Here is a 23,017-nt window from a genome sequence, read left to right as displayed (position 1 = left end):
CTAAATAACTTCAGTTACTTGATTGATTGATTTAACATTGTTTTTGAATAACAAAGTGAGTCAGTAAAATATTTAAGTATATCACTTTGGATAAATAAATTCCCTTGAGGCACAAGATTTAACCAATAAAAGTCAAACATCCCCATGCAAAATACATATGTGTGTGTGTATGTATATTTATGTTGATTGGATAAACACAGAAAAACACCACTTTAATACTCTCTCATTTCATCCCTGATTTGCCTTGTATTCTTCATTCAGATTTCCCTTCTACCATTTTATTTCTATATTCCACATTTGCTATACCGCTACAACTGTAAAAATAGAGCTAAGTGGTATAGAAACTAAGGGCTTCTTTTACAAAGCCACGGGATGGGGAAGTAAATGCTCTGACACTCCTAGGAATACCGCAGTTTTGTAAAAGCTAATGTAAATAAAGTAAGGAAAGGAACGCCATTTATTTGGATAGGAAAGAGAATTTGAGAGTTCATGTGTCCATGGAAAAGAAGCATAAACTTCTCTCTCCGTATTCGCGGGGGATACATTCCAGCTATAGCCGTGAATATGGAAAAACCGTGAATATGAATTGTATTTGTGAATCGCGTTTTTTTGTAAAAGATAGCGGTTTTGTTACTAAAATCGCGATTAACAAATACAATTCATATTCGCAGTTGTTCCATATTTGTGGCTATAGCTGGCAAGCAGCGATTCAGAAAGCTTTAAGCAGGCAAGTGATTTTCTCTATGCATGCTGGGAAGCAGCATTTCACTCTATGGATGCTGGGAAGCAATGTTTCACTCTATGGATGCTGGGAAGCAGCGTTTTCCCCCGTGCACCGATGTGAACCAGTGATTTTCAGGGTGAAAGTTTTGAAACTTCAATTTTGTAGGAGAAATCATGGAAGCAGAGTGATTATTGGTAAAAGTCTAACTTTTTTTACATTACAGCATGATGTAATTTTGGGGGGCGGAGTCACCTGATGAAAAATTGCAATTATGTGAAACCGCGAGTGCAGAAACCACGAATACGGAGGGAGAAGTGTAATAGAAAGGGAGGGCAGTGGAGAAACAAGTTCAAGGGGAGAAGGTGGGGGGGGGGGGCGGTCTGCTGTTCAAAGATCCTTGCTTCATTATTTATGTTTATTTGGATTTGATATACCGCTGAATCTTACTAAGAGTTCACAGCGGTTTACTTATATACTAACCCCCTGTTTTATGAAGCTGTGCCACAACAGCCTTTAAATCTTTATGGGCTTCATGGCCGTTACTGCAGCGCAGCCGTTAGCATGGCTTCGTAAAACAGGCCCTAAGTATTAAGAAATAAATAAAAAAGGAATGCCAGTTAAAATAGGAAAACACACAGAGAACAACAAAAGAATACAAATTTCAATCAAGTCTTTACAGCCACCTTAAAGTCTTTGAGAGGTGACAGATTTCAGACTGAAAGAGGTAAATTATTCCACGTCGAGGGGCCAATGAAGCAGAAAGCTCTAAGCCTGGTGACTTCCAAGTGTGTCTGTTTAGGACCTGGGAGGTCCAGGTGATGATCATTCAAAGAGGCAAGCTGGGGAGTACGGAATGACCAAGACTGACATGCAATGGGGAACATTAAGGCGCAAGGTCAAAAATAATATTTTATATGCGATTCTTTGCCTGACCGGGAGCCAATAATAAGATTTTAACAGGGTGTTACCGTGTCATGTTGACCTGCCTTACAAAGTAGCCAAATGGCTACGATCTGGAGTGTTAGCAGTTTTTTTAATTGTGGAAATTGGTAGACCTGCTTAGATAATGCTCGCCAGCCAGTGGTAGCATCCTGTGTAAGTGGCCCAGGGGTACTGCTGACTGCCAAGCTTGGTAACAGGGAGATCTAGCTGCCTTCAGAAAAAATCTTCAGCAGTAAGGGCTTGAGGATCCTCACCAGCTACAAAAATTTATCCTTTGAGTTTGGAGGCCTCTGTGGGAGGGGAGAAAATGTTGTGCCACCCACTTTGTGCTTAGGCCCACCCAAAATTGGCTACTTAGCTAAACCACTGATCTTATCCACTGCAAAAGGTACCCAGCTGTAGTGTCTGTGCTATGAAAATACCATTCAAGACTGGGTTTTTTTGTACTCTCAAAGGACACTTCTTTGCTGGAAAATAAACACCAAAATGTACTATTTATAACACCTAATAGAAGCCCTAATGGAACATAACATAACATAATGTAGCCAGCCACTTAGAATGACCAGCTATAGAGAACAGCAAATTAACCTATTTCCTTAGTCACCACCAAAGCTTCCCTGAGCCCTTCTGTGGAGCTCCCCTCTCCTCACACCTTTTCTCAGCACACCCTCCCTAGCTCTTTACTGCTGGACTGGGTGGCTTTGGATTAAGGTGTGACTGCCAGGACCACACTCATAGGTTACCTGATGCTACAATCCCATCTCCTCCCCCTTCTTTAACTGCACACACCCAACTGGTCTTTGCAAACACAGGCTTATTTGGTTTGTCATCTGCTATATGCTGCTAAACTCACTTTGTCATCGACATGGAAGGTCACAGGTACTTCTACATTTCTACAATGGAAATTAGGACTAAATTATACTTATAAAATTTAAAATCTTACTTCCAATTAGGCATAAAACTCTAGCAGGCTAGCAGAAAATTTGAGCTAAGTGGCTGAATGAGACATCACTGCTCTTCTTTTAGTTATAAATTATTGTCAGTTTCTTGTGTTCCCTCTTCCATTCCCCTCCTCTTTTTTCTTTTTAGTGTTCTAATAGGGCAGAGTACGGTACTGGGGTTCAAGAAAGGATTGGACAATTTCCTGTTGGAAAAGGGGATAGAGGGGTATAGATAGAGGATTACAGCACAGGTCCTGGACCTGTTGGGCCGCCGCGTGAGCGGACTGCTGGGCACGATGGACCTTAGGTCTGACCCAGCAGAGGCATTACTTATGTTCTTATGTTCTCTTTTCTTAAAAAAAATATTTAAAAAATGAATAAAAATGCAAAGAAAAAAAACTTAAGTTTTATGTGCTATATATTTTTTTATATATTCTTGTAATCACAGCTATAGTCCAATTAGAAATTTTTCTTTTTCTTTTATAATTAAACAAAATATATTTTTATAAATTATTTGTGAAGTGCTCAGAGCCTCCACTAGGTAATATTTGAACTTAAAAAGTTTATAAGAACTTGAATAAAGGGTTCTTTATGTTTTTAATAATGCTTTAATAGTGTTTAGATCTAGATTTAGATTGTAAAGCTATTATTATTTAATATGTAAAGTTGAGTTGACATACACTGTTTGTTTGATTTTTTCTTAGTGTCCCTCCCTGACGAAGAGACGAAATCCGGGTCGGAGGGACGGGAATTTAATCAGATAAGAAAAAACGATTAGTATTTTATTTAAGCATTTTATTTTTATTTTCATTTTTCACTGTTATTTCAATAAGTCACCAATGAGAGGCAACATCGTTAATTGCTCCCCAAAATAGATCAGCACCATAAGTTGGATGCACTCACCAGATAGGCTTTACACAGGCCTTAAGATATAGGGAGGGCTGGGGACTTGTGAAGGCGATGATGGTCCCCTCGAAAACCTCATTGTAGTGACATCACTATTATATGGGTTTCTTGGTCTGAGCACTTCACAAATAATTTATAAAAATATATTTTGTTTAATTATAAAAGAAAAAGAAAAATTTCTAATTGGACTATAGCTGTGATTACAAGAATATATAGCAATTAGTGTCACAGATTACTAAGAAATTTATCTCTCTAATTTGTAGTCTATATATTTTTTTAGCCATTTTTCTGTCTTGAAATAACTTTGATTTGTTTTATAATGAAAAAAAATTATTTGCTAAACACTGTGCTCTTTATTCTTCAATAAAAACTTCTTGTTTAAAATTTATTTATTTAAGTACACCCCAGAAATGAGAAAGCAAGGCTGCAGGCACTAGAGCTGTACATAATCTGGTCCCCATCACCACCTGTCCCCAGTAAATTCTTTCCCACTCCTCTACCCAACCTGCATGTACAAGATCTTGTAAATTCAAACAAAACATAAAAGGCCCATGATGGTCAGTGATATTTTTTTTTTTTAAATACTGACTATCGTGAGCAGAATTAGCCCCACATATTCAATGCTGGACCATGTTTGGCCACCAGCATTGATGATCCAGGGCTAAAGCTATAGCCTCAGCACCCTGAGGTTGTAGGTTCAAACCCACGCTGCTCCTTGTGACTCTGGGCTAGAGAATGACACGGTGACAAAATTCATCACCGTTCCCGTCCCCGCGGATAACCGCGGGAAACCATCTTCATGTCATTCTTTAAGGAGAGAGGGAAGAATCAGAGTATGAATGGCCACAACCACTGACCCGCAAGCTTTGCTTTGAAGAATGCTGGTGTAGAAGGACCGAGGTTGAAATAGACTCTAGAAAATGACATGGGATTATTTCCCACGGTTATCCGCGGGGACAGGAACGGTGATGAATTTTGTCACCGTGTCATTCTCTACTCTGGGCAAGTAACTTAATCTCCCCATTGCCCCAGGTACATTAGATAGATTGTGAGCCCACCAGGACAGACAGGGAAAAATGCTTGAGTACTTGAATAAATTTATGTAAACCATTCTGAGCTCTCCTGGAAGAACAGTATAGAAAATTGAATAAATAAATAAATAAATAAATAAAATTTGGCATGTGCAGACTTCAGCTGATATTTAGCCAGGACCTACATATGACAGTTTAAGATGCTTTCAATTCTAAACTCCAACCCTCTAAGCACCAATATCTGTATTATCCTTCCCTCTGTAATTCCCCCACCTGAGCACTGTGTATAGATGCACCTTCTTGTCCAGTTTGTCTGTCTTGACTAGATTGTAAGCTCTTTTGAGCAGGGACTGTCTCTTCTGTTGTTTGTAAGAATAAATATATTGACAACAAATATTTTGGCTGCCTTTGGTTTACCACGTGTATGTATGAGTGTGTGTGTGTGGTTAACTTTTTTTTTTAATTCAGCACCATTCATATTTTTGAAATTCCAAACAACTTCAAAAATATGAATGGTGCTGAATTTAAAAAAAGGTTTTTCATGGTCCTTTAGGCAGAGGGAAAAGTTCCAGCCATTATACAATAATGCCATCTAATGGCCAAACTCAAGATGTGCATATATCAGATTCTAGAGAGCCATAGTCAAGGCAGGATTAAGGCAAAAACTCATGCCTAGGGCCCAAATGTTTAAGAGGAGACCTCTTAAATGTGCTAATCTCATGGTTCCCAAGGCTGTACTTTGTTCTGGTAAGTCAACTACAGACAGGAAAAATATTGGAGTGGGGAGGGAAGAGGAGAAAGTCACCACAGACTGCAGAAGTCTATCTTGTCTCCTCACCCTCTATGCTTGGCCCTGCGGCTGGCTGGAGGAGTTCATGAGCAGGGCTTCCTACTTGCTGCTTCCTCACTCTACTGTCAGAACCACGCTGGGCCCCTTTTAAAGTATTTTTATATAACGATGGGGGCCCAAAGATATTTGTTTGCCTAGGGCCCAATAAAGGATGGAATTCCACTGGACCATGGTCTGTGACAGCTGAGCTAGATGATGGATAGGGGTACAACATGGGAAGCTGTGAATGAATGTTTAGCCCAACAGAGACTGGGCTGGGCCCGAAACAGATAATGTAGAGGTAAGGTGGTCAACTCTGAAATCAACCATACACGAAGCAACCAACCGCTACATAAAATCAGTAAGTAAACGGCGAAGAAACAATAAACCACAGTGGTTCTCTGCGGAGATCATAAAAAAGAAGAAAAGAGCATTCATCTTCTACAAACAATCAGGGAAGCAAGAATCTAAGGAAGACTATTTGGCCAAGTCAAAAGCAGTCAAAACAGCAGTCAAAGAGGCCAAACTCCGAAGAACATCAAGAAGGGCGATAAATCCTTCTTCAGGTATATTAGTGACAGAAAAAGAAACACAGATGGGATAGTACGCCTTAGTCAACCCGACGGGAACTATGTAGAGTCGGACTCCGATAAAGCCAAACTTCTAAATGAATACTTCTGCTCAGTCTTCACTTGCGAGGCACCGGGATCCGGCCCTCAGCTACAGACAAGGGAAAGCTCGGAAGACCCGTTTCGAAATTTCGAGTTTACGCCCAGCAGTGTTTACTATGAGCTATCAAGACTCAAGGTGAACAAAGCTATGGGACCACACAAACTACACCCCAGGGTGCTCAGGGAGTTGAGTGACATCCTGGAAGAACCGTTATCTGCGCTCTTCAATCTTTCCCTAAGTACAGGAAGAGTCCCGTTGGACTGGAAAACGGCTAACGTCATTCCACTCCACAAAAAGGGATGCAGGACAGAGGCTGCGAACTATAGACCAGTGAATCTCACATCGATAGTGAGTAAAGTTATGGAAACACTAATCAAACACCAATTAGATACGATCCTGGACGAGGAGAATCTCCGAGATCCCCATCAACATGGTTTTACAAAGGGAAGGTCCTGCCAATCAAATCTGATCAGCTTCTTTGACTGGGTAACAAGAAAGACTTGGCAACTAGGTTTCAATGCCATAAAATGCAAGGTCATGCACCTTGGCGGCAAAAATCCATGCAGGACTTACACCCTAAATGGTGAGATCCTAGCAAAGACTGTAGCAGAACGTGACTTGGGAGTGATCATTAGCGAAGACATGAAGACTGCCAATCAAGTGGAGAAAGCTTCATCCAGGGCTAGACAAATCATGGGTTGTATCCAAAGAAGTTTTGTCAGCCATAAGCCCGAGGTCATAATGCCGTTGTACAGATCCATGGTGAGACCCCATCTGGAATACTGTGTACAATTCTGGAGGCCACATTATCAAAAAGATGTGCTGAGAGTTGAATCGGTTCAGCGAATGGCTACCAGGATGGTCTCAGGACTCAAGGATCTCCCGTATGAGGAACGGCTGGGTAAGTTGCAGCTATACTCACTCGAGGAACACAGAGAGAGGGGAGACATGATCGAGACGTTCAAATATGTCACGGGCCGTATCGAGGTGGAAGAAGATCTTTTTCTTAAAGGACCCACGACAACAAGAGGGCATCCGTTGAAAGTCAGGGGTGGGAAATTTCATGGCGACACCAGAAAATATTTCTTCACCGAAAGGGTGGTTGATCGCTGGAATAATCTTCCACTACAGGTAATTGAGGCCAGCAGCGTGCCAGATTTTAAGAAAAGATGCTTCAAGGTAAAATAACACTATTCGCCGATGACGCCAAACTATGTAATATAGTAAGTGAATGCAGTTTACAGAATTATATGGCGCAGGACCTGCTTACATTGGAAAGTTGGTCCTCAACCTGGCAGCTAGGCTTCAATGCTAAGAAATGTAAGGTCATGCACCTCGGAAGCGGAAATCCATGCAGGACGTACTTCTTGAACGGAGAAACTTTAACTAGGACTTCAGCAGAACGAGATTTAGGAGTAATCATCAGTGCAGACATAAAAACTGCCAATCAAGTGGAGAAGGCTTCATCTAAGGCAAGGCAGATATTGGGTTGTATCAATAGAAGTTTCGTCAGCCGAAAGCCTGAAGTCATAATGCCGTTGTACAGGGCCATGGTGAGACCTCATCTGGAGTACTGTGTGCAATTCTGGAGGCCACATTACAGTAAAGATGTGCGCAGAATTGAATCGGTTCAACGGACGGCCACCAGGATGATCTCGGGGCTCAAGGGTCTCTCGTACGAAGAGAGACTGAACAAATTGCAGCTCTACACTCTTGAGGAACGTAGGAAGAGGGGAGACATGATCGAAATATTTAAGTACCTCATGGGACGTGTCGAAGTGGAAGATGATATTTTCTTTCTCAAGGGACCCTCGGCCACAAGAGGGCACCCGCTCAAACTCAGGGGCGGAAAATTTCATGGCGACACCAGAAAGTATTTCTTCACAGAGAGAGTGGTTGATCATTGGAACAAGCTTCCAGTGCAGGTGATCGAGGCAGACAGCGTGCCAGACTTTAAGAATAAATGGGATACCCATGTGGGATCCCTACGAGGGTCAAGATAAGGAAATTGGGTCATTAGGGCATAGACAGGGGGTGGGTAAGCAGAGTGGGCAGACTTGATGGGCTGTAGCCCTTTTCTGCCGTCATCTTCTATGTTTCTATGTTTCTATGGATTGGCATGTGGGATCTCTTCATGGAGGAAGTTAGGGGGTGGGTCATTGGTGTGGGCAGACTAGATGGGCCGTGGCCCTTTTCTGCCATCATTTTCTATGTTTCTATGTTCTCATTGAGTCTAAAGCTCAAAGAAATGGGAAGAAACTATTAGGCCAAATAAAAAAAAACCAAACAAACCCAACTTTTCTTAAGATGATTTCCCTATGTTATTTTGGCATCTAGAGAAATAAGAGCTCTTCAAAATGGTGTTGCTTGTAATCTTTTCTAAACAGCCATGGATTAAAGCACCCTGAGGTTACAGGGTCAATCTCCATGGCACCCCTTGTGACCCTGGGCAAGTCACTTAATTCTCCATTGTTCCAGATACCATAGGTAGATTGTGAGAAAAATACTTAAGAGTACATGAATGAAAAACATGCCTTGATGGTCTTGTAAAGAGCGGTATATAAGTACCTTAATAAATATGTTATGCAACCTTGTATACAGGTATTCTATCAGTTTGGAACAGCACTGAACCTAATGGTGCCACTTTGACACCATTTCAGAGGAACTGGGATTATTTCAGGTGCCTTTGGTCTGGATGGTGCAAGAGTTTCAGAAGCTCTAGGCAGTCCTTCATCCTTAGGTCCCCCCTCCCCCATCCCAATGAACATTTATGTCCTATGACCAACCCCCCCCCCCCCCATCAATCAAATTCACCCCAAGGGACCTGAGCCCTAGACATATCTTCAGCCATGCATCTCCCTTCCCCAGAGTGGCTCAAGGTTCAATCTCTCTGTAGTCCAACATCTCTCCTTCTTTCCCTAATCCCCTCATAGTCCAGCATTTCTCTTCTCCTTCCCCTTGGGTGGGCAACATTTCCTTTTCCCTCCACCCAGATGACCAGTATCCTACATCCCCTCTCCACCCTCCCTCCCCAACATCTTTCTTCACCACTCCCAGATGGCCTTTTCTCTCCCTACCCCTATTTAGCATATTCTTTCCCTTTGTCTACTCCCCATCCGCATCACCCCACCCCCCCTACCCTGCCCCCACTGCTGCTGCAGCTGTCCTATTTTCCTGGACCCAGTTCAAAGTTGAAAGCAGACTCTGAGCTGGTGCATGGACTTTAAGGACAGTCCACACTCGAGCGCTGCTGCGTCTTCATTCCCCATCTCTGCGGCAGGAGTTCCTGTCAGGAAGAGGTTGGGAGGTGGCTGTGCTTGAGAGTGTGCCTGTGTCTGAAGGCTGCACAGTGGCTTCAAGTCGGCTTTCAAGTTTGGCCTGCATCCCGGAAGAGGTAGGGCAGCAGTGGCAATGGGGGCCAGGAAAAGAGGGGAATGAGGATGTTCACCTGCCACTCCACAAATGGTGCCCTCCCCTCCAGGTGGATGCCCAGTCCAACAAGTGGCAGAGTCAGCCCTGGATCACCCCATCACTACCCAAAATGTATTTGCCCGAGAAAGGGCCCTTAGTTTTATTAGGTTCCACCCCCTTTGTTGGATTTATTTTAAGTGCACTTTATCTACTGCAGTAGACGAGCAGTGGGGCGTTCTTGGCATAAAATGAGATACAAGAGTGAATACTTTTCTACATGGTTATAGTGTGAATTACCTGCGAGTGCACGGCTTTATGCTGCTCCAGGCTCACTGCATGGCCAAAGGTTTTGCCACATATTTCACAGGCAAAGGGTCGGGTGCCACTGTGGGACCTGCGCACATGAACCTCAAGCCCATGCGGTGTGGAGAAAACCTGCACCAATAAAGCATCAAGTCAACCGGTGAGCAATAACCAAATAGGGATGCAGGCTTCCCTTCCTCGCCCAGCACCTGCACACTGCCTGCTCTCACTCAGCCCCAGCACCCCTCTCTCCTCCTCCACTTGGACACCTCCCTCCTCATCCACCCAATGCCAGGACATCTCTTGCCCACTTTCCTTCCCTCACATCCTTACCCCTGAACCCAACACCTGCACACCTCCTTCCCTCATTCATCTACCTGGAGCCCTCCCTCCCTCCTCATCCGCCCAATGCCTAGACACTCCCCCCTCCTCCATTCGCCCAACACCTGGACATCTCTCGCCCACTTTCCTTCTCTCACATTCCTACTTCCTCACCCTACATCTGCATCTTTTCCTTTCTTTCACCCAATGTCAAGACAACTCTCTCCCTCAGTCTTTGACATCCTCACCCACCATCTGCACATTTCCTTCTCCTACTATCCTTTCCTAAGCCTTTCCTTCCCTCCCCCTCTCCTCCTCTTGGTTTTACTTTTCCTATTTGAGTACTGCAGTTCCTTTCCTTTTCTGAGTTTTTGCTTATAAGGGTGGTATGTTAAGTACCAGTAAACATCCTCGCACTCACCACCAGCACACCTCCTTTTTTCATTCTTCCACCTTACCCAACACCTGCACACCTTCCTTCTCATTCATCCAACACCTTCACACCTCTCTTCCTCGTTTACCCGCTGCCTGAACACTTCTCTCCCTCCTCCCTTAGTTCCTCTCACCTACCTTGCTGCATTTGATGCACTTGTAGTTGCCACTGGTGAGAAGCAGCCGGGTGCAGAGCACATCTGCCTCCATCTTGATGCCGGGACCCTTGTCCTGCTGCTGGTTTCCGCGCTCAGGATAAAGGCCTGGCCTGCCATAAAAGCGGCCACCTGGGCTGAAGTCAGCATAGAGTTCAAGGGTGGAGCTGCGCTCAGAGCCGTAGAGGCCAAGTGGGGCTGTGTGGCCGTAACTCGGCACCAGCGTACACAAATCTGGCCTCCATGTGTAGGGCAGTGAGAACTGAGGGCTCTGCTCTGGGGACGGGCACGGTGACTTTTCAGAGCCTGAAATCAAGAGCCAGAAGAAGGTTTTAGGCCTCCATTCTCCAAACCAGTGTCCTTCCAAAACCAGCCACTAACTAAGCTGAAACAGATAGCAGGATCTATATGTGTGTGGGGGGGGGGGAGGGGGTAGCACAGATATTTGATCCAGGCTTCGCTATGAAAAGGAGCCTCCCTCTGCAAAACTTCTACTGTATATAATTTTATTTTTTTTTTTTACTATAAGTTCCATGATTCTGGGACTTCCTAATCTGAGTGTGGTGCAGTGGTTAAAACTACAGCCTCAGCAACCTGGGTTTGTGGGTTCAAACTCACACTGCTCCTTGTGACCCTGGGCAAGTCACTTAATCCCCCCACTGCCCCAGGTACATTAGGTAGATTGTGAGCCTGTCGGAACAGACAGGGAAAAATGCTTGAGTACCTGAATAAACCCATGTAAACCGTTCTGAGCTCTCCTGGGAGAACAGTATAGAAAATTGAATAAATAAATACTACCTTGGTACCTCTATGATTCTCTGAAAAGTTCTGATGAGTAAGGGATTGGGACTTGTATACCACTTTTGATAGTTTTACAATCTCATTCAAAGCTGTTTACATACAGGCAATCCAAGCATTTTCCCTGTCGGTCCTGGTGGGCAGTGGAGGATTAAGTGACTTGCCCAAGGTCACAAGAAGGCTGGGGCTGTTGCTCTAACCACTATGCCAAGAAAGACCTGGTAGATCCCTCCTCATAGATTTGGAAGTGGTGCATTATTATTGCTGAGCAAATAATATCAAAGTCAGTCAAGAAATTCATTTTTAAAGAAAAGAGCAGGGATCCGAAAGTTTCAACAAGCATTTTTATGAACTGAAGCAGTGAGTTATATGCCAGTAGTCTTTTCTCAGTAGAGTAGGAGCAGGAGGGGGGAAAAAAACAAGTTACAGCCTCTTTTACATGCCACGCTAGTGGTTGCGCTGACGGCCCCGAAGCCCATAGAGATTTAAAGGGCTTCGGGGCTGTTGCTGTGCGGCTTTGTAAAAGAGGCCGTTAGTTTTATTTGGGCTTTAATTTTTATTTATTTTAAAGTGTCTTTGGCAATTGTAAGGTTGTAACTTGTTATCTGTATATTTTCAGTTATTTTGGATGTTTTATTGTTATCTGCATAAAAGCGCAGGAAATGCAGAATATAAATGTTTTAAATAAATAAAGCAGAGAGATAACCTAAGCACTTTACAATGGACCATCCTTTGAAAAAAAATACTTTTCAGGCTTTAGTTATGCTGAGATCAGATTCTGTTGGAAAGTCATGATGAAAAGGGAAGGGGTAAAACGCAGACCTGACGGACCTCGAGGATCTAAAACCGTCCGTGCCACTTGTAGTTAGTTTCTGGCTCTGACAGACCTCGATGACAATTTAGCGCTGACGGATCCGTCTCAGCATAGGGAGGGAAAATTATGAGGATCCATCAGCGTTAAAATGTCACCGAGGTCTGTCAGAGCCAGAGACTAATGCTGGAGCGGCTCTAAAACGAATCCTTTAAATCGGTTTCCTGCAGCCCCAGTAAATTAAAAAATCTGAGGTCCGCGGCTCTGGCAGATCTCGATGACATTTTAGCGCTGACGGATCCTAATTCTTTTCCCTCCCTATGCTGAGACGGATCCGTCAGCCCTAAATTGCCATCGAGGTCTGTCAGAGCCAGAAACTATCTATAATCTAATCTAATCTAATCTAAATCTTAAGTTTATATACCGCATCATCTCCACGAATATGAAGCTCGACACGGTTTACAAGAACTTAAATAAAAGGTAGAGAAGGAGAAGGTTTACATGAACTTATATGTAGAAGGGAGGAAAAAGAGGGAAGGATAGAATTACAATTTGGTGAAAAGCCAAGTTTTCAGTTGTTTGCGGAATAATTGGAGGGAGCCTCAGATTTTTAAGGACATGCGGTTTTAGATCCGCGAGGTCCATCAGGTCCGCGTTTTACCCCTTCCCCGATGAAAATATATATTACTGATATTGGTATTAGATCCCTAGTGTGTGTCCAGTTAGGATAAAAACCTGTACCAGAAAAAAATAATCTTGTAGTTTAACTATGGCATATTCTAACCTGTTAACTGTATATTATGTTATTAAACTGTAACCCGTCTTGAGCTCTTTGAGGAGGAGGGGAGTAATCAGATCTGACGTCATATATCACTAGGGGGGGTCTTTTACTAAGGCGTGCGAGCCGATTTAGCGCACACTAAATCAGCTAGAGTGCCTTAGTAAAAGACCCCCTAGGTTTACTATCAAGACTGGACTTCCGGGGTTATAAGTGCATTAGTTACACCTGAGATATTGAGAAGCACCAAACCTTAATATCGGAGATCGAGCCGTCAAATTTAAAAACAATCAGCTCATTATAACAATGAGTAGAAAGCACATTTTAGAAGCAAACAGCCATGCTCATTTCCAGGGGCAACAGCTGCAACACGAAGGGAGAAAAGGTTCTTACCGGCAGCAGTGCATATGTTTAACTAGTGGAAAAGGGCTTAAATCCCGGGACAGCAAAACTTTTCTCATTGTGATTTTTCAGATGTGTAGGATTTCTTTATTTCTTACTTACGTGAAATGTGCGATAATACTCAAGGTTAAGGATGTCGCACAATTAATAAAATTAAATTAGTTTCATGATTTAATAAAACAATAAAAATTAATAAAATTTAATTAGTTTCATGATTTAAAGAAGTCAGAATTTTCGTGATATCATTTTATAAATTGTGTCATTAATTTACTTGTACACTTTCACTGGAATGAAAAAATGTCATGAAAAAGAAGAGGAACGCAGCACTGCTATCGCTCTAAAGGGGAGGTACAGCTAACTGGAGGAAAAAGCCTCAGATAGGAGCCCTTCCACCACCACAATGGTGGTCCAAGGTGGTTGGACGTAACACCTCACTGGCAAAAAACCTCCAGACCGACCCCCCGTAGTAAAGAACTTAAAGCAGGGCGGCGGTGCAAACGATAGAGGATAACAATCCACTTATGATAAGTGGATTGTTATCCTCTATCGTTTGCACCGCCGCCCTGCTTTAAGTTCTTTACTACGGGGGGTCGGTCTGGAGGTTTTTTGCCAGTGAGGTGTTACGTCCAACCACCTTGGACCACCATTGTGGTGGTGGAAGGGCTCCTATCTGAGGCTTTTTCCTCCAGTTAGCTGTACCTCCCCTTTAGAGCGATAGCAGTGCTGCGTTCCTCTTCTTTTTCATGACATTTTTTCATTCCAGTGAAAGTGTGTTTTTTGTAATATTATTGAGTTTCACAATTCCGAGTTTTTTCTTGCTATTAATTTACTTGTATACATACAGAAAAATTGAGTGTCATATATCAATAATTCAATCAAAAACAAGTTTGAGTTTCTAATATATCAATAATTTTAACACAATAAAATTCTGCAAATACAAAAATACGATTTTTAAAAATTTCCCAAAATACATTTAAAACGAAATTTTAAAAAAACCAAAACAAATTGCAGTCTGTGAATTGCACTGGTCCTGGGAAAAATATGATTTTTTTTTTTTAGGGGGTGAGATCGTTTGTTGGCTCAGCTGAATAATCTAACGATTTGACCAAAGGCCCTGCAAAATCATATCATTATTTTATGTTGAGCCACGGAATAAATATCATGACTTGTGAAACATCCAGAAAACCCTTATGTTTGGTGCTAAAAAAGAGACAACTCTTTTGTATAGATTTTAGGTGTTTCTAAAGCTCAGGTTTGATGTATTTCTTAGGTATATTATATCTTTTCTAACTGCAGAGTGTGCCCGGGGTACCTGGTGAGACGGAAGGAGAAGGAGGTCTCCAGTAATCCTCATAGTCGGCTGCGGTGCTGTCACAGCCGCTGCCCTCGCAGCCTGGGGGAGACTCGGGGGACCCGTTGGCCACTTCCCCCACGTGGGAGTCGGGACTAAAGCCACCTTGGCATTCGGGCTCTGCCTCGTCCTCAAGCTTTGGGTCTGGAATGGAGCAAGAAACGAAAAAGGGAGCACAAAGTCAGATCCGGCAAACGAAATAAACGAAATTCGTTCTGCCTTGCCAGCTACTGCTACCCATCCTCTCAAAGCATGCACCAAAGGAAGCCTATATTTCACTCTCCCACAGATACATGAAAGCGCACCACTAGGGAAGGAAGCCCTTGGCTACAGGTTGCCGCTTCCCTACCTGCACAGATGTGAGCTAACGTGTTCTCCAGCCGCAGGTTGTAGCCATCCTCCGGAGAGCGGGGCTGGTGGTAGCTGTGAGCTTTCTTGCTCTTCACCAGGAAAGATCTGGGCATGATGCGGCCGCGCCACAAGTCAAGGCGGCCAACGCTCCGGGACTCAGTGGCGATCTAGGGAGAGATTGGAGAAAGCCTCGGTTAGGAATGCGGGACCTGGCGGGGAGGACGAGCCAGGGACGCGCATGCGCGTCGCCTCTGCTCCGTTCAGCAGGTGGCACGCGGACAGGTGGCGCCGGGATCCATCTCTCTCTCTGCTGGTGGCTCGGTCCCTCGAGGCTCAGAATAACCGATGCTTCTCTTGCAACCTCTCTTACTCAAAGCCCAGTTACTCAATACTCAACGCTGTCTTTCATCAGAAGCCCGATAACAGACATCCTGGGCACCCTGTGGAAATAGGCCCTTCTTGCTCACTGCTAGGAACAGGCAACTGACTTTTTTTAAAGTAGCAGCCCCCCCACCCTCATTTCATTCACATTGGGGAAAAGATGCTGCTCGTAGTGGCTCCGGCTTGGGGAGGGATACGTCCTCTACTGTTCCAGTCACTGGAGATCAATATTTGATGAAGGGAAAGAATGAAACCCCAAATCTGCTGAATGATCGGCCTGTGGGGGAGGAGAAATCTCACATTTCTGGGACTACTGAGGGGGGGGGGGGAACAAAGCAAATTCTCCCCCCCACCCACCCCCACCCTCAACTATTATTGAGTCAAGAATTTTCGAGCCATAGGTGTGGATGGAGAAAGTTTCTTTTTTTTTTTTTCAGTTAAAAAGTTTTATTGAATTTTTAACATCATCAAAACAGATGCTTTACAAAAGATACAAACCCCCAAAACAGAAACTGCAGACTGTGTACAAGATGCAGGCTAATGTTTATTACACCAAAAATGAATTGCAGGTTGGTAATAAGGTTGTATAATCACTGCAATTCATTTTTGATGTAATAAACATTAGCCTGCATCTTGTACACAGTCTGCAGTTTCTGTTTTGGTTTTTTGCTTGCTGCTTGATATACTGCAGACCTGGTTGGATTTTCTTTTGTGTTACAAAAGATACAAAGCATAATATATAACAACTTAGAACTAGAACAACCTGTTCATCTCTCCACAATGCATCTGAGGTTCTAAAGCAGTGGTCTCAAACAGTTTCTTGATCCTATGTCTCTTTAGCTATAAATGACAATATTATTATTAAGACTTAGCCAAAAGGAAAGATTTCTAAACTATAAAGAGTTTTACCTCATGCAAAATTGTTATTTCTTTAAAAAGACATTAACTATTTGTTTTGCGGCCCTCCATGTACCTGCAAATTCTAAATGTGGCCCTGCAAAGGGTTTGAGTTTGAGACCACTGCTCTAAAGGGATCAGACCTGCTGATGGAGAGGGATCATTAAAGACTACTCTCTTCTCATTCACCCTGGCAGAAAACGCAGCCACTGGATATCTCTGGAACAGATCAAGAAGCTGTGTTAAATAATACCCGGAGGATTCACGCTATAAGTTGTTTATACTGTAAATGATTAATATGTATGAAGTTGCTGGGTTCATAGGAGCACCTCCAATATTGAACAAACACTTTTCCATTGGGTTTAGTACCCCCAACCATTTGGAAAAGTTGGCTCCTATGATTCTGTTATATAGCTTACTACTGCTTATTTGGAAATAATATTAACAAAAAATATGAGATTTGTAATTCTGTTATCCCCCAAATACGTTGTGGAAAAAAGTTTTAGAAACATACATAGAAACATAGAAAATGACGGCAGAAAAGGGCCACAGCCCATCTAGTCTGCCCACACTAATGGCCCACCCCCTAACTACCTCCATGAAGAGATCCCACATGCCAATCCCATCTTTTCTTAAAATCTGGCACGCTGCTGGCCTCAATTACCTGTTGTGGAAGATTATTCCAGCGGTCAACCACCCTTTCGGTGAAGAAATATTTTCTGTCCAGCCAACCAACTTCCTAAATTCTGAGCGTTATTTTGCCACTGTTATCTTATTTTTGTTCTGGGCCAGTTTTCAGAATTGCAATTCTTTGTTGTTTTGACGTTGTTTCAGATCACTCATTGAACCAAATCCACCTTTCTCTTCTTGGTTGGGCAGAGAACTTTTCAGCACCCCCTTGTTTGGCAACTAATTGTAGGAGAAAAGACCCTCTGATAGGCTTGCACTATTATTATTATTATTTAAATATGTTTTACCCATTTATATGCCTTTAATCAATTGATTGTCCTTGTGGCTGATGTGTTGTGTCCCCTCCCCACTCTCTTTTGCGTCGTGCCTTTGTATCTTGCTTTGTGCTACGGATGGGCAGACTAGATTGGGCCATTTGGCCTTTATCTGCCATCATGTTTCTATAAAAGATGGTAATTGTTTGCAGCTGGACAGCACAAGTTGTTGTAATATGTAAAAATATTTCTGGGTTTTATTGAATTGAATATTAGAAGATAGCTGTGAGTAGCTGGAATCTAACTATGGCGGTGTGTTTTGGTTTGGTTTTAACTGATAATTAGCAATCTTTGTATAAAACGCTGATTGTTGCTCAGATCAAGCCCTGCATTATTTCTTGCTATTATTATTAATATACTCATCATCACCACTTGCTTTACAGGCTCCCAACACATGGGAATAGGAGAGGGATCGTCCTTTTTTGGTGCAGAGCTGAATGTGAAAGGATTTGGGGTGGAAGAGGCACCCCCGTAAACCTTGTAACATTTCCTGAGGGGGAAGGGGTAAAACGCGGCCCTCACCGACTTGACGGACCTGGCGGATCTAAACCCGCACGGCCTTAAAAATCTGAGGTCCGTGTCCGTGCCACTTGTAGTTTCAGTCTCTGACAGACCTCTATGAGATTTTAGCTCTGACGGATCCATCTCAGCATAGGGAGGGAAAAGTATTAGGATCCGTCAAGCTCTTCATCTCTGCTTCCAGAATCTCAAGTTCACCTACATCACATCACAAATCGGAGAGACACGGGAAGGGGTAAAACGCGGACCTCACGGACCTGACGGACTTCACGGATCTAAACCCGCATGTCCTTAAAAATCTGAGGGCTCTGACAGACCTCGGTGACAATTTAGTGCTGACGGATCCGTCTCAGCATAGGGAGGGAAACGTATTAGGATCCATCAGCTCTGAAATGTCACCGAGGTCTGTCGGAGCCAGAGACTAGTGCTAGTGCTGGAGCGGCTCTAAAACGAATCCTTTAAACTGGTTTCCTGCAACCCCAGTAAATTGGCTCTGACTGACCTCGATGACATTGTAGCGCTGACGGATTCTAATACTTTTCCCTCCCTATGCTGAGACGGATCCGTCAGCGCTAAATTGCCACCGAGGTCTGTCAGAGCCAGAAACTAACTACAAGCAGCACGGACCTCAGATTTTTAAGGACGTGCGGGTTTAGATCCGCAAGGTCCGTCAAGTCGGTGAGGTCCGCGTTTTACCCCTTCCCCCATCATATCACAAATCGGAGAGACACAGCTAACAGTGGAAGATTAGGGCCCTCTTCCACACATACACTGTACAACATCATTACTTCACTTGGCCTATCAAAAAAAACAACAACAAAACCCCAAAACAACATTTCACACTATATTTTGCGGAATTTCTTTTAATTAAAGCTGCAATCCGAAACACTGGCTGAGTTCGGTTTGTATCTGAACTCGAGGGTCTGAAATCAATAAGAACATGTGTTTTTGCCAAAAATATCTGTCCCTTTCATTTCTATATATTCAAAGTTTCCATGAGAGAGCTCCTCCTTTACTGCACCTGTTGCTGATTCATCCTTGAAAAACTACAGTTTAACTGAAAAAAAAGCTAAGAAATCAAAGCGCTTTGATAAAGTTTGACAAATTTCGTCACATATCACACACCTTATTCTGCCTTCTACCGAGCCTTTCAGCAAGGCCTTCTACATTTAGATTAAAAAACAAAAACAAAAGTCATAATCAGAGAGATTAACATTTTGAGTTTCTGCATTACACAAAATTTTGGATTTTGGAGGGTAAGATTAATTAGAGTAAGATTAATTAATGGATTACAAAATCTACCCGCTTATTTTTGTGCAGTTTATTAATCATTTTTAATTATTGTTAGATGCTGTATGCAATTTATGGATGTACAACTGTAAATGTATTCCTTTTGGGGGGCTTTAGTATCGAGCTTAAAAGTGGATAATCACTCATTTATGCATTTAGTTATTGTACATCAACCGGAGCAGATTAAATCGTTATTTAGGACATGAAGAATTCAGAATATTTTCTCGTGCTTTTATTAAAGCTAGACATGCTGCTGGGCATATTTTCTTCTAATCTGGGCACGCTCTGCATTTAAATCTGCCTCCTCTTTCCCACCTAAAATCAAGGCCCCTCAAGCTGAGATCTCAGAATAATCCAAGTAAACTAATCTCAGCCACTGGAGGCCTGCATTGAGAAAAGGGGTCCAGATGTGGGAAACCGTGCTGCAAAGCACACCTGGCCTTTGTACATGACTCAAAGAAATGTAGCATATGGCAGAGCTTCAGCCCGATCTTAAAATAACACCTACAAGATTAACAGGCAGCTGCTGGACTCCTACAATCCTATATAAAACCGGTCTAAGAAAAGACATACAAATTGTTCGATTGCATGTCACATTCATTCATTAATAGAAAAGTGGTGTTTTGGCATGACATGACATGCCCTAGCTCTTTTATTTGATACAGGATCGGTCTTTATCTTAGTGGTTACATATGAAAGGGTCATAAAGTCTTTTGCAGAGATTAAGTCGATCTCTAGACCTCTTACAACCAGGGGCAGCGGAGCACATTCATTTGGGGGTCAGAAGAGCCAAGCAAACCGTTCTGCAGCCCTAGCCCCAGGCTCTGTAGTCGCTGATAAAAATATTGGTGGGTCCAAGGCCCGCCCCTGGTCTGCTACCTGCACTGACAGCAAAACGTTTTGGAAAGACCAAGTTAGTTTTCTAAAGATTTTCCTGAGCTGGCAGCAGGAGGAAACACATTCATCCATTCCCGACATTATTTTTTTTTTCCAGCGGGGCCCTATGTGGCACCTATGGATTTGGAACAGGCCCCCTTTGGTCTGAGCTGCCACAATCAATCTAGGTCAGTGGTCTCAAACTCAATCCCTTTGCAGGGCCACATTTTGGATTTGTAGGTACTTGGAGGGCCTCAGAAAAAAATAGTTAATGTCTTATTAAAGAAGTGACATTTTTGCATGTGGTAAAACTCTTTATAGTTTATAAATCTTTCTTTTTGGCTAAGTCTTAATAATAATATTGTCATTTATAGCTAAAGAGACATATGATCAATAAACTGTTTATTTTACTTTTGTGATTATGATAAACATGCCGAGGGCCTCAAAATACTACTTGGCGGGCCACATGTGGCCCCCGGGCCGCGAGTTTGAGACCACTGATCTAGGTTAATCTCCAAGGCGAACCTTCGCAGATAAACCTGACTTTAAAATCGTCCGCGCATCTCTGAACTCGGGCAGGACGGCTGGACCACTTCACAGAGCTGTTTAACAGGAATCGACGTTTTAAAAGAGGAAAAAGGAAGCTCCTTACCAGTCAAAAGTGCCAAGAAACGTGGATTGTAGAGGTGACATTGTCGGCGTGATGGAGGAGAAACTTACGTTTTAGTTTAAACTTTAAGAAGAGTTGATGGTTTAAATTTGGGGTTTGTTTGTTGTTGTTTTTTAAATTCAAAACTCCTTCAGAGCTCAGTTCTCAAACCACCCCACCAACTTCCTGAGCGTTAGGAGCTCGGCCAAACCAGAGGCGACTTCCCCCAGCTTAGTTAGGCTACGAGATCGGTCCCGAATTCCTGCTTAAAGCTTCCTGGGCTCGTCCTAGCGACAGTGGGCGCAGATCTAGGTCTGGCTTTCCAGCCGTGCGGCTCACGTTGGCTACAAGTGACACAAAACTGAACTGCGCTTGGATCCTCTTTGACTTCCGGCCCGAGCACCAGCCCCCGCTGTGGCCCTTCACATCTGTCTACCCAACATCTGGCCAGGCGCTTTCGTCCTGCGCAGAAGGTGACTGGCTCGGGAGGAGCCGTCCTCGGCTGAGGTGCAATTTCAGCCCTCCAAAGTCTACAAATAGCTTGTTGTGGTAAGACGTTGGGCATACACACGCCCAGTGGAGCTGAAAATACCGCCGAACCCAATCGGAGGATTGGCTCATTTCCCCTGGGATTTACGTAGTAGTTAAGTCTGGCGGAGGTGGGCGAGAGAACCTGAAGTCTGGAGACAGGATCTAGGCGCATTTTCCATATAAATATTCATTCATCATAGCAAAAAACCTGTGTCATAAGTACCCCTAGCCAAAAATATCCCACATTTATAGTTTCTTTTTGGGTTTTGTTGAACTCTGGTGTCCTGCTGGAAGTGCTGCCAGGCTCTTCCCTTTGAGCCTTTCAGAAACTAGACCCAGCCCCCAGATCAACACAGGAGTGGCAAAGTTTTACCTGTAACAGGAATCAAAATAAAATGCCAAGATCCTAATAATGACCGGGGGAGGGGGGGCAGGGAAATACAAGGGGATGCTGAAGAGATACTGGGTCCAACCAAGAAAAGAAGGATCAGAAATGACAGCAGGATTTTGCGGGAAGGGGTAAAACACGGACCTCATGGACCTCGCGGATCTAAACCCGTACGGCCTTAAAAATCTGAGGTCCGTGTCAAACGCAGACCTGACGGACCTCGCGGATCTAAACCCGTACGGCCTTAAAAATCTGCGATCCGTGTCGGTCCGTGTCCCTGCCGCTTGTAGTTTCTGTCGCTGACAGACCTTGATGAGATTTTAGCGCTGACGGATCCGTTTCAGCATAGGGAGGGAAAAGTGTTAGGATCCGTCAGCGCTAAAATCTCTTTGAGGTCTGTCAGAGCCAGAGGCTAGTGCTGGAGCGGCAGAGCAGAAGCCAAGAGAGTGGGGACATAGGTTTTGGACGTGCGTTATGGAAAAGAAGTCTCCAAACTCCAGCACTAGTCTCTGGCTCTGAGAGACCTCGAAGAGATTTTTAGCGCTGACGGATCCTAACACTTTTCCCTCCCTATGCTGAGACGGATCCGTCAGCGCTAAAATCTCAATCAAGATCTGTCGGCGACAGAAACTACAAGCGGCAGGGACACGGACCGACACGGACCGCAGATTTTTAAGGCCGTAACGGGTTTAGATCCGCCAGGTCCGTCTGGTCCGCGTTTTACCCCTTCCCGGATTTTGCTTCTGCAAATTGGCATTCACAAATAAGCTTTTCAGCTACAGTCAAAATAATGCTCAGCATTAGGAAGTTGGTTGGTTGGGCTGAGAACTTTTCAGCACCCCCTGGTGGTGGAAGGGCTCTTGGACACAAAGCACAAGGAGGGTTTCTTTGACCACAGAGACCAAATCTACACCCAAAGAGAGGTACTAGCCCCAGGGCTATCTTAATCACTAGGCAGACTTGTGGAGGGGTGAGTCACCAAGGAATAGGGACAATCAAAACAAAACAAGTGGTCCTGACAGTCCCTAAACCTGCAGGGAGGATAAATGGATACACACATATCATAATCATCATCATAATAACAGTTCATATACCGCAGCACCGTGAAGTTCGATGCGGTTTACAAAGATTAAAAGACGGTACAAATTGATTGAACTTGACAGAGGTGAAAGCTAGTGATTCACAGCTCTAGGGATCAGTATATTGTCTCCGCCCAGTATATTGTAAACCGCCTAGAAGTCGCAAGATTGTTGGCGGTATATAAGAATAAAGTTATTATTATTATTATTATTATTATTATATTGTGGAGAAAGAGCTGTACGGG

The 23,017-nt window shown here is 43.6% G+C and overlaps 1 protein-coding gene across 3 annotated transcripts in view; it reads right to left on the bottom strand.

Moving 5' to 3' along the window:
- Positions 1–21,087, bottom strand: part of GFI1 (growth factor independent 1 transcriptional repressor) — a 32,127-nt gene extending 11,040 nt beyond the window's left edge. Inside the window, exons 1-5 of one of the 3 annotated variants that reach the window (XM_033916636.1) lie at positions 20,846–21,087; positions 15,157–15,325; positions 14,769–14,951; positions 10,651–10,973; positions 9,754–9,891 (exon numbers count right to left, since the gene is read on the bottom strand). In XM_033916636.1, the coding sequence (XP_033772527.1) occupies positions 9,754–9,891; positions 10,651–10,973; positions 14,769–14,951; positions 15,157–15,271 (759 nt within the window). In that variant the 5' untranslated portion in view covers positions 15,272–15,325; positions 20,846–21,087. Of the gene's footprint in view, positions 1–9,753; positions 9,892–10,650; positions 10,974–14,768; positions 14,952–15,156; positions 15,503–20,777 lie in introns of those variants that run through there. The other 2 variants (XM_033916634.1, XM_033916635.1) reach the window with 2 other exon arrangements.
- Between the last annotated feature and the right edge of the window lie 1,930 nt (positions 21,088–23,017).

This window comes from Geotrypetes seraphini, chromosome 12 (genome assembly GCF_902459505.1).
Source record: "Geotrypetes seraphini chromosome 12, aGeoSer1.1, whole genome shotgun sequence".
NCBI classification, from domain to species: domain Eukaryota; kingdom Metazoa; phylum Chordata; class Amphibia; order Gymnophiona; family Dermophiidae; genus Geotrypetes; species Geotrypetes seraphini.
Note: the sequence above shows the minus strand (reverse complement) of the source record. Positions and strands in the feature narration are given on the sequence as shown.